This window comes from Denticeps clupeoides, chromosome 8, assembly GCF_900700375.1.
Source record: "Denticeps clupeoides chromosome 8, fDenClu1.1, whole genome shotgun sequence".
Lineage (NCBI taxonomy): Eukaryota > Metazoa > Chordata > Actinopteri > Clupeiformes > Denticipitidae > Denticeps > Denticeps clupeoides.
This window is the reverse complement of record NC_041714.1, coordinates 6,745,539-6,757,280: the sequence shown is the minus strand read 5'-3', so window position 1 is coordinate 6,757,280 and position 11,742 is coordinate 6,745,539. Positions and strand designations below refer to the sequence as shown.

General features: G+C 43.6%; 1 protein-coding gene across 4 annotated transcripts; it reads left to right on the top strand.

Moving 5' to 3' along the window:
- Positions 1-802: 802 nt before the first annotated feature.
- On the top strand, positions 803-11,670 carry znf318 (zinc finger protein 318). 4 transcript variants are annotated; one of them, XR_003750580.1, is made up of 13 exons: positions 803-1,232; positions 1,639-1,757; positions 2,144-2,717; positions 2,807-4,163; positions 4,237-4,328; positions 4,420-4,519; positions 5,191-5,510; positions 7,202-7,390; positions 7,522-7,612; positions 8,559-8,677; positions 8,760-10,806; positions 10,898-10,936; positions 11,432-11,670. XR_003750580.1 is itself a non-coding variant. In XM_028989762.1 (11 exons), exons 1-11 carry the CDS (start codon positions 972-974, stop codon positions 10,536-10,538), a joined length of 5,001 nt encoding a protein of 1,666 aa, XP_028845595.1. In that variant the 5' UTR covers positions 803-971; the 3' UTR covers positions 10,539-11,174. The 4 variants fall into 4 exon arrangements, 1 of the variants encoding a protein (XP_028845595.1); XR_003750579.1 differs by having other exon boundaries at positions 8,760-10,936; XR_003750578.1 differs by lacking the exon at positions 11,432-11,670 and having other exon boundaries at positions 10,898-11,174.
- The last annotated feature ends 72 nt before the right edge of the window (positions 11,671-11,742 follow it).

Genomic DNA, 11,742 nt, shown 5'->3' with positions numbered 1-11,742 from the left:
GCGCAAAACAGATTTGGTTATTGTACATGGCTCAGTCACTCCACATTATTACATCATAGAACCCAATAAAGACAGTAATAAATAAACTTGTTGTAAAGTCGGGTTTTCCTGCTGTTTTACAACCCAGTGAGCCACTGAGACATGCTGCTGACCAGACAATCATGGTTGATTCTGATTGTTTGTATGCTGCCAATTTAGAGCAATATGACCAAAACTTAACCTTACTAATTGGCAGGTAATCTAAGTGGCATAATTACCTGAAAGGCCATGTTTTCAGAGCAACAGCAGAAATACTTCCTGTATTTTTGGTATGAGTCAGTGTTGAATGATGTTGGGATATGTGACAAAACTTAGCAGTCACAGGTAGGGTTGCTAACCATCCTGAATTGTCTGGGACATCCTGAACTATGGGTGATTTTGATTTGTTAATTCCGGGCAGCTCCGATCCTATATTCCAATCACAGGCTTGTCAGCCAATAATAGACTACTGTAAGGATGGCAAAACTCATGCAGACGTTGCTGTGAGTAATAGGCAGTTTCAGGGGTGTCACACTCATCCTGCCAGATCACGTTATTTAGGTCTTTTATTATGCCCAGGCGATATGAAGCGATATGAAAACTACAGGTCCCATAATGCAATGTTTCAGTTGCCTGCGCGCGCACCTGCAAGAAAGTGTCCCTCATTTGAGGTTGAGAAAGTTGGCAACCCCAGTGACACTGATCCAAAAACGGGTCTCAGAACAGCGTAAAGCGCCATATTTCTTCAAACGTCACTTCCGTTCTCAGCATACGGAAATTACGGGGAACCAATCACCGTGCAGAATCTACATGATGCGTTTTTAGTGTTGGAGGCTATTGTTGCTACAGAGAATTCTGTGCAAAAAGTGAAAGGAAAATGAATTAATCGCAATTAAACTTTACTACTGACGTGAGAGGGCGCCTTGAGGAAACCGCGCAGCTGAAGCTCCACAATGTACCGCGGCAGGCCCCCGCGCCGCGAAGGGTTTATCCCGCCGTCTCGTGGTCCGCATCCTGGTGCAGGCCGACCCTTCCCTCGATCCCCATTCCGGGACGACAGGGACCGAGGGAGGAACGGCCACCGAGACCACCCGGACCCGTACCGCCGCTCACCGCCGCATCGGAGGTACTCCTCCCCCGGGCCGGGAAGTGGCCCCAGACCCGGTGGAGATGGCTGGTCTGGCGGGCCTCCACCGAGGGACCATTACAGTCAGGTGACTGCAGTTTATTCTCGATAAAATAAAGTGACAGGTTCGTTGTCGCTCCTTTTTCTCGTTATCTCAGTGAGGTTATTTTCGCCAAGGAATTACTTTCCTGGTTTATGTACACAAATGTGATGTTATTTTGATTCACAATCAACGAGTTGGTGAAATGCAGACATTAACGTTGAATGTTGTTCGGAATTGTTCTGTGGGATTCTGTTTTTATCACCTGCAGACAAATAACCCGTTCTAAAGCAGCTTTAGCCAAAAGGTTTCGGGGCCTAGTTGTCATGAACATTGAGAATTTCTAATAGAAACAGTTGTCACTTGTTGTATTTTATGAGCATTTAAATATGATTTCAGTAACGCCCTGAAAAGCATTACTTCCCACTGACCTTCTTTTTTTCTGGTGTCAAAGCGTCGCATGAGTCCATCTCCGTCACATGGAGGTCTTCCCATTGATCACAGTTTAGTGATCACTGTTGGAAACGAACTGACAGGACCGCCTGGATCTCGAGCTCCCGAGCCTTTTGTCAGGTACTGCACCTGATAAGTGCTGCTTACATTAAACTCATTTCTTATTCTTTTTTTGAGTAAGTAATAAAACTTATTGAAGCTATTTAAGATAAACTTATTCATTGAAACTTATTAAAGATAAAATGGCATAGGTGGGAATGCAGTCTACACATGTTTGGTTTCAGTTGAAGTTGAGCTTTGGGGCATAGCGGTTAAGGAAGCGGGCGCATAATCAGAAGGTTGCCGGTTCGAATCCCAAGTCATTTCAGCTATATATGTGTTAGACAGTAAATAGTGAAACAAAACAACCTTTCTCCGGAACCTGGTGCTTAACCAAAGTTAAATTGTGATCATTTGTCATCACAATCAATTCAGATGATCAATTGTGATCATCTCTGATTTTCCAGAGATTACCATGCAGGAGACCCACACTACAAACCCCCATATTCTCCCAGGAAGAGCAGCTATGATGGTGCTGATGACCGGGCTGCGAGGAGACGCAGCTTCAGCCGTGGCAGGAGCAGAGGTCGGTCACGCAGCCGCTCCCATGACCGACACAGGGGTCGCAGCAAAAGTTGCCTCCGCAGTCGCAGCCGGAGCAGAGCGCGCAGCTGCAGCCGGGGCCGCAGTCGAGCGCACAGCAGGGCCAGGAGCCGGGCCCGTAGCAAGAGCCGGCCTCGTAGTAGAAGCAGAAGCAGGAGCGGCAGCTGGAGCCGGGGGCGGAGCCATACCAGAAGCCGAAGAAGAAGCCGGAGCCAGAGTCGCAGTGCCAGTAGCAGCAGCAGCGGCAGCAGCAGCAGCAGTAGTAGGAGCAGCAGCAGCAGCAGCCATGGAGGCAGGACTGCAAAAACAAAGGATGAGTTTAGGGAGCTTGAGCTGGCCCGACGCCGCAAAGAGCTGGAAGACATCATGAATATGCCAACCAAGTCCATTCTGAAGAAACGTCTGGATTCTGAGGCGGACTCTCCTATGGCCACCCAGGTACTGAGTCATGGAAATTTTATAGCTGTTCATTTTAATCTACATTTTATCTTACTAATGAACCTTTTTCAATCATTTCCCCTTTCTAGAATAGTGATTCTCCTAAGGAAACTGCTGTTGAAAAACCAGGAAGTGGACTCTCCAAAGAAGCAGAAACTCTCCTCAGTGCTTTGAGATCAGGTTTGGAGCCTGGTCTCTTGGCATCGATGCTGGAAAGTCACCAGGTTGCCAAAGTGAGCAATGCCCCCAGCACCCTAAACCCGTTCGAGGAAATCTTGAGCCAAATTCAGTCAGGCACAAGTGGCAGCGGCGAATTCCTCTACTCACACGAGAGGGTTCGTCAGAATGCTGGTGGCTTCAGCAAACTCCTGGGCCTGCCTGAAGAAATGCCTGGCAAAGCAGATGAGAAGAAGAAACATATTTCCGACATTGAGGATGAGGAGAAGTTTCTCTACGGGGATGAGGCAGAAGAAGAGAAGCCTCAGCAACAGGCTGTATATGGGGATGCTCGATCTGAGAGGTCTCACTATCTTGATAGCCAGGCTGCAGGTTCATCCTATCTGCAGGGCCATACCGAACCTTTGGTACCTCAGAGGAGCGTTCCACAGCAGGCCGAGGGCCGCTCAGAGAGAGCTGTGAAGCAGGAACGGTCCTCTGTTGATAGGGTTCTACCAGCAGTCGAAGGCAATGACTTAAAGGTGAGCCAAAGCCCAGAGGAGTACGAGAAGATTCAAGACCTGCTGAAGACCATCGGGCTTGACCTTGATGTGTCAGAAATCAGCAAGATGGCTGCCAGGACACAGGAACGGTTGCATGGCAAAAAGCCGCCGCAGAGGTCCCCTCCATCACGGCAAACGAAGAAACAGCGCAACCATCGGAGCTCCTCGAGCAGCAGTGATGGGCACAGGAGCCACAGCAGGGGCAGCAGCAGACGCAGCTCCAGCCGCAGCTCTAGTGGTGCCAGCAGCCGAGACGATAACTGGAGCCGCAGGCACAAGAAAAAACGCAGCCCACCGCCAGACCACCACGGCGATGGTTCTCGGGGGCACCAGGAGACCAAGACGGACAAAGATGGTAGCAGGTTGAGGATGCAGTCGGCGACCAAGAGTGCTGCAGACACTTCTATTCCTCCCCCAGCGATGCCTCCATCCGTTCCACAACTCAGTGCCCATTCGGCACTCTATACCCAGACACCGACGCGTCAGATGGTGCCCCCTCCGAATTACCCACCCCCTGGGTACGATCAGTATGGAAATTACATGCCATTCATGCCGCAGGGATGGCCCATGTACCCACCTCCACCTCTAGGCCCTGGAATGATGCCCCCCCCACTTCCCATGGACTCGTACGGTACCCAGCCAGCCATGGACCACCCTTACCTCAAAGTCATTGAGCCTTTTGCACCAGAGAGTAAAGATTCCAGGATGACAGAGGCTGATAAAATGTGTAAGTCCCTTCTGCAAAGCAGTCAGTTCTTGTCAGTTCTTGTTACGGATTTCATTTCATTTTTCTTCTTTAGCATCAACTAGGGTGGAAATCAAAGGCAGTGAAGACTCCAATGCAGACAGGTGGGCTTTAGAAGCAAAAAATAATGCCAAGCAGAAACAGAAGGTAACTAAAACCTGTCGGATAAACTGAATGATTCAGTCAGATTTTCTTGTATGCAGATTAATGTGAAATAAAGGCTTTCTATAATCTGAAGGTCCTTGAAGAGCGTGAAAATCTAAAGAAAGAGAGAGAGACTCGACTGAAGAAGAAAGACTATCTCCTGAAGGAGCTGGAACGCCTGCGGAAGCAGCAAGGTATGTCTTTTCTGTGAGGGCCATATATAGAAAAATATGTGAATGACTGGGCCACCCACTAGAGGTGATGGACAGGGTTGGTTTCGTAGTGTCATCCTTAGGCATAATTTGCAGGGGGTTAGGTTAGTGCTCACCCACAAAAATTCACATAATTTTACACATAATTTTAATAATCTTGCATTAATTTATTTTCTTTATTCATTTCATCTGCTAAAATAATTGTATGTTACCCCCCTGCCTAATACTACCCAAGCCTTCTTTTTGGAGGGCATCCGGCATTAAACATTCATCACGTCATGGCCTTCCCACACCCTTGATCACACTGGTCATTTATGTATTTATTTAACATCTAAACGGCATTCTGGCGTTTTACACAACTAACTTAGAAAACTCGCTTCGTAAGTGAAGTTTGGCCGCTTTGCCATTCCGTACTTTCAACTTTAACTAGGGTGGTAGTAGCCTAGTGGGTAACACACTCACCTATGAACCAGAAGACCCGGGTTCGAATCCCACTTATTACCATTGTGTCCCTGAGCAAGACACTTAACCCTAAATTGCTCCAGGGAGACTGTCCCTGTAATACTGATTGTAAGTCGCTCTGGATAAGGGCGTCTGATAAATGCTGTAAATGTAAATGTTAACTAGTCCCCTGTTTTTTTTTTTTTTTATAGGTGAGCTCCTGAGGAAGAAGCGACGTGAAAAGGATGGCCACAAGGACCCCTTGCTGATGGAGCTCAGCAGACTCCAGGAAGATGTCATGGCCCAGATCTCCAGCCTTCGGGTTGAGCACGAAGCAGCCGAGAAGAAGTTTATTGAGCTGGACAAGGTGGCTCTGATCCTGGGCCTCCACAGTAGTGACCGGCCCCGGAGAGAATCCCGGAGCTCCGGGGATTACGACCATCAGGAAACCTCTGAGAAGCAGCAGGACCGAGGCCGCAGCAGTGACAAGTCCGCTGCCAGTCACAAACCCTCCAACACGTCCTCTATTAAGGTAGAATTCCTACTACTAGGTAAAAAACCTAATTTAATGAATTCTTTCACAGGATGTGCTTATTATGGTAAGTTTATGTAAAAAAAAAACCCAAAAAAACATCATAAGTGAATCAATGAAATTTTGATTTTGTCTGTACTGTACATGTTTCTTCTCTTAATAATCACCCTAATTGTATTTTACATATAATTTCTATGCATTTTCTGAATATATTTGTGTATATTTTGCATTACACTTTTTATTTTTGTCCATTTCTCCAAAAACCTTGCCAGTATTTGTGGTGCCCAAGTTGATAATGTTGGCATTCTGTGATCTTCACAAATGCTGAATTTGTCTTGTTGGCAGTCAGATTTCAGTGTACGTTTTTTTTTTTGTGTGTGTGTGTGTGTGTGTGTGTGTAATAATTTTAGTTTTTGAAAATGTCAGTTTTAGGGCTGTCCAACATTGATAGTGAACGGACAGTTTTCAGTTAACCCACTTTTTGTTTTACAATAATTATGAAATCGTTCTGACCCCCAAAACTTCAAATTGCAAGCATTGTTTATGGAAAGACCAGATTTGCATGTGATCCATTGCATTTTAGCTTTGATATGGGCAAATATGTAACATACTGATTTAAAAACACTGTATCGGGCATTTAGATCAAGTTCAATTTGGTTGACATTGTGGAAAACAACAAATGAAATATTCTATAAATATAAAAATAATTAAGATAAATTTGGGTCTTACAATACAAAGTGTAAAATGTTCCAAAAACTTTATTTATACATGTATATATATTTATTTATTTATAAAATATAATAGATTGTGTAGCAATTAATTCTAACCTGTAATTGTCAATAATGTCTCACAGTACCTTAAGAGACAGTAGAATTAAGTCTGTCCTACATAAATGGACAATGAAATAGAGCTGTCCTGATATTCAGCCTGGTTATTCATAGGTAGTCAGTTCCATGTGACCAAAAATCAAACAGCCAGCACAGCAAATGCAGGCTTGAGCACTGTTACAAATTCAGTAAATACAGTGAAAACAGGACCCTTTTGGTTGGGGCTTTTATACAAAAAAATAGGACTAGGGGGAGTCCCTGTTTATTATTAAAAAATGTATTAGTTCTATGCCCAAAACATACAGTCATTCACTATATTGTCCACCACATAGTGAGTTCAGCCATAATTAGCTTATGTTAGCTTGGCTGTTTCCCACTAAAGTGTTCTATAGAGTGAATAAGTGGATGTTTTGGGCACTTCTGAGAAAAGCACTTACACATTGTATCTCTTTAAAAAAAAAAAAAACAATTGAATACTTATTAGACATGGAGGTAAGAAAATGGTAGAAAAAATGTTATGGAAAATTGAATCTTATTAAACTGACTTGATTAACTGCACTGAGGCGACTATATTATTTTTCTTATATAAAATATTGAAACAAGTTACTTTGTATGGTTCGAAATTCCATTTAAACAAACTGAAAATACCATTGCCCAGTCAAAATTCAACCTGACTTACTCCCTCACGAATGGATCACAGATGGCCAAAAATTGAAAAGGTAAGACTGCATTGGAAACCTTAAATGAATAGGGTGATTAAAACAATAAAAAAATTATGTTATGACTAAGACAAACTTTAGTGATCGTTTATTATTGTGAAATGTTTGCTTAAAACTAATGTCACATCTGCTCTTCCTGCATTAGGTGCCCATTTCCACATCAAGAACATCTCCAGAAAAGCAAAAGGATCCCGACAGTGCTTCCAAACCATCAGTAGCTGAAGAGAAATTTGAGTACTATGATGCAGGGAACCACTGGTGCAAAAACTGTAACATCACCTGTGGCGCCATGTTTGATTTTTTCACGCACTTGCACAGCAAAATGCACAGAAAGGTTGGTGCTGTTTTAGGTTTTCTATTAATGGCAAATGAGTGTGTTACATTGTGTATATCGTATTGTGTGTGTGTGTTTAAGTTGATTAGGCATTGCATTTCTCTTGTTCAAGATTTGTATTTGTTTGACAGTCTCAGGACCCTTATGATCGGCCATGGGCTTCAGAATCGTCCAACCATGGCACAAAGCAGAATGTAGGCGAGATCACCAAGCCTGCTAAAGGTAAGTGTATTCTCTCATGAAGACATACATGCAAAGTATAAAATCCATGTTTACCTAAGCTGCGAGCAACATAACAAAAAATCCCGCAGCAAACATGGATCAAATGTTGGTTTACTAAACTGTTTATTTCCCAATTTCCTGTATAAAGTCTCCATTGTTCTGTGATCCTATTGTTCTCTGAGTCTCAGTTCAGTAGACTCAGTTCTTGTGGAATTGTCACCTTTTAATAAATATTAGCTGTGTGATTTATAGTTTTGGATAGATATTCTCTTCATGAACAAACTACTGTTGGGAAGATCAAAAAGCTTTCACACACATTAAATGACACTTTTTATGATATAAAAGAGAAGCATTTTAAGACCAAGCTTTTTGCCTGTATTGCATATCCAAGAGCTGGGGGTCATGGTTTCATAATCTTCTCGTAATGCAGGCTTTAATACGCTTGAATCAAACTCAAGTTCATTTCCCCCTTGGTGTACACACAAGCATGTAGTGGTCCACAACAGAAGATCTACTTCCTGTGTTTATTTTTGTTGTTCCCATGGCGACACGTCTGACCAATAAGCAGAGAGAATGTTCTCGCATGATTTTTAGCGACGCATTTTGGTTCGCTTGGATTTTTCCCTGTGTGAAAGGTAGCCGAACCAAGAGGAAAATGATAGTGTTACACAATCACACATGACCCGAAGCAAACATACTAAGGTGTGAAAGTGCCCATAATGAACAAGAGCCCTGTTCTTCAAAAGCCTTAGGCTCATTTTAACTGTATGTGAAAGATCTGACATGAATTCAAATTTTAAATGTGCAGGTGATGTGTAGATTTAGGTTTAGGGTATTTGCTCATTTTCTTTCAGAGGGGGCCAGTTCTTCCAATGAGAGCCATGAAAGGATAAAGAAAAATATTCTTGACACATTAATGTAAGGATTATGCTTCTTGCTTTTGAAGGATCTGAGTTTTTGATGGCGGTGAGGGGATTTTACTGCCAGCTGTGCAGGGAGTTTTTTGGGGATCCAATCTGTGCTGAGGAACATGTCACAAGCCATACTCATAATGAGAACTATAAGGTATGATCCTATTTTTAAAAACTTGTCAAAATTCCGACTTTGTTGAGGATTGAATCGCATCCCTTTTCTGTCTTTTTACCAGAAACAAATTTTTGAAAACCCACTCTATGAACAGAGACGAAACCTGGATCGCCGGGCTGGAATGGCCTTGGGCTCAGAGGCCAGCGCAGGACGAAGTAAGCGCATGGTGCAAAAACGCAAACATGAAGAGGAGGTTGTGCGAGAAGATGAACAAAAACGGGTGAAGGAGGATAAGGATGAAGAAAAGATCAAACGTGTAGTAGACACAGAGCCGAGACAAAAATATGTCAAAGAAGAACGGAGGCACAGATACAGTAAGGAGGAGGACGAGGAGCGTCCAAGGTATGGTAAGGAGGAGGAACGGAAACTGAAATACACCTGCAACGAGGAGGAAACCCGGCTTAAATACGGCCGGAGAGATGACGAGTGGTACAGCAAGTACGCTGCAGATGAAGAGGACCGCAAATCTGAAGATAAAAGCAAATTTGGATGTGGGGATATGAAACGAACCAAATACCCGAGAGAGGAAGAAGACAAAAAGACAAAATACTCAAGTAAATGGGAAGAGAATGAAGAGGACGATGAACGACAGAAGTACAGTAAGAGGGACAATGACAAGTACAGAGGGGACAGAGCTGAAGGAAAATTCAGAAGGAATAAAGAGGAATGGTTGTACCAACAGAAGGAGGAAAAGGTTGCACACCGCATAGAGGAGAGAGACGGAAAGAAGAAGACCAGTAAAGCGGAGGCGCCACCAGCTCCTGAGAAGCCGGCGGAGCCTCCGAAAGTCATCTGCGGCCCCAGTCCTGCAATGCTGGCTAAACTTCGCAAGAAGAACGAGGAGCACAACAAGAGCACATCCATATTTGGCAAGTTCAGCTGGAAGAAACCCCAGAAGACCCTGCTAGAAAAGGAAGCTGAGAGGATGGCAGCTCAGTATATTAAGGAGGATGAGGCAGTAGAAGAAGAAGATGCTGAAGCGTTTTCAAAGTCCATAGCTGCAGCTAAATCCATTGCAATCAAATTGTCTGGTAAGACTCCCTGGGCATCTTCTAATAACCCTCAGAAGACTCAGCCAACCATGCCTCCCCCTGCAATGGTACTGAGGAAGACTACCAGTAAACCTGTGTCACCTTCTATGAGACCTCAGAGCGTCACTCCTGCTAAAGCTCCAGACAAGTCTCCGGTCGAAGAAAAGAAAGATGCTGTTTTGTCAGCAGACGTGATCTCTAAAGCGTTTGAGGGCCAGGAGGTGCTTTTGAAAGTGGTGGAAGATCTCCCCAGTTCTAGTCCGACAACAGGCACGATGGTGGATGGTCAGCCACAGACAGAAGCTAAAATATGCAGCAAGCCCAGAGAAGCTCAGCCTGCTCCAGAGCCAGTAGTTTACCCTGCCGAGCGTGTGATGAGCCTGGAGCCAGACGTGCTTGTCCCAGGAGTGCCTGAGAGTGAGCAAAACCTGTCCATCGTGGTCCGTCCTCCTCCTCAAATACTTAAGAATTTAAATGACCCTCTGCCAAAATCGAACAAGCCCAAGTCCAGTCTTGCTGCAGCAAAAGCACAAGACCTGTTCGACATCTTCTACTGTGGAGGCAGGACCTCTGCAACACCCACTGCTGCCATCAAGCCAGCCGTGGTTCCTAAAGCCCAAGGCAACTCAAACGTGGACAGCAGCTCTGAAAGCGTGGAGCTGCTCAGCAGCGAGGACGTTGAGGGGCCGTGTGCGGAGGATGCCATGGAGATAATAATGAGCTCCAACAGCCCACCTCCGGGTGCATTTAGTGAGCAGCTGAGCTTGGACACTTTCGAGTTCAATTTTGAACAAACTGAAGATGTCTAAGGAGGACAACACCTGGAGCTTCTGGTGTCGCTACTGCGCTCAGCTTTGAATGACTAAACCTGTACAGCCACTGTAAAACTGATTAAAGCTTTTGCTAGAGATGATTGACGGACAGAATGTACTGGATGGAGTGGTCGCAGCATAGTAAGAAAGACATTCATCGTCAGCACCGGTACAGTGTTTCCTTTCATCCGCCTGCCAGATTTCTCCACATACTGTGCGTGATCTTGCTTTCATTAGCCTTCCCTTACGTTTTAGAAAAAAAAAGGTAATGTTGAATACTTTGGGGGTAAAATAATTTTTCAGATCCACATTTTACTTCTGTTCTGCTTAAATTAATGAAACGTTTTTAAACACAGGATCAGACAGCATCCAAGTTCAGAAGAGAACAAATAATGGTAAGGACTTGAGGTGGCAAGGACCAAAACTGAGGGAAATGTGTTTTTGTATGATTTTTCACCCCCACCATTCATTCTATTAAGAAAGCCTACTGTAAAATGTTAGTGTTTGTTGCTTCTTTTGATATCATTATATATTCTGCTTCTGTATTATCAATGTTTTGTTTTAAGTTAGACATTTCTGCTTGATGTGTGACTAGTGGAAAAAAAGTCCCTCAAATAAATGTATCATGCCATAGGCGTCATCTGATCATTACCATCTAATAATCCTGTAATTGAAGCCTTGGCACTCATGGCACCACCTATGGAATATAATGTATTTTTATTTAAAAGACCTCGCATTACACAAAATAATATTATTATGAAGATATGAGTTAAACACTGTCCATATACTCGTAGATTTTTATTTTTAAATTTGATTAACATATGGTTATGCAGCCCTGATGCATAAAGGGGAATATAATATAACCCAAATTCAACCTGATTGGCTGCCAGGTGAACAGGCCGGTGCACTGAAGATCTGAAGATCCACTAAGTACTGAGGGTAAGTAAAACAGCTGGCTGTGCTACATTTATAGAAACAGAAGTGAGCTGCTGCTTTTATTCTGCCATGAAAAAACTTTAGAATTTTAGACTAGTGCTGTTAGGTCCTGGTTAGTAAAAGTCATAGTAATAGTCCATCATGACTGCTTTTTATTTTTAAAAATGGCCTTTTTTAATAAAATATTTTGTTTATAAAAGCATATTGTGCATCATTTCTTTGTCCACACACAAGATATAAGAACTTCTTTGGAAACAATCTGATA

Excerpts from the sequence above, each read along its gene's own strand:
- znf318 (XM_028989762.1), top strand. The coding sequence starts at position 972 with ATGTACCGCGGCAGGCCCCCGCGCCGCGAAGGGTTTATCCCGCCGTCT. Across the intron at positions 4,329-4,419 it reads ATGCCAAGCAGAAACAGAAG|GTCCTTGAAGAGCGTGAAAA; the intron begins GTAACTAAAACC and ends TATAATCTGAAG. Across the intron at positions 7,391-7,521 it reads ACAGCAAAATGCACAGAAAG|TCTCAGGACCCTTATGATCG; the intron begins GTTGGTGCTGTT and ends TTTGTTTGACAG.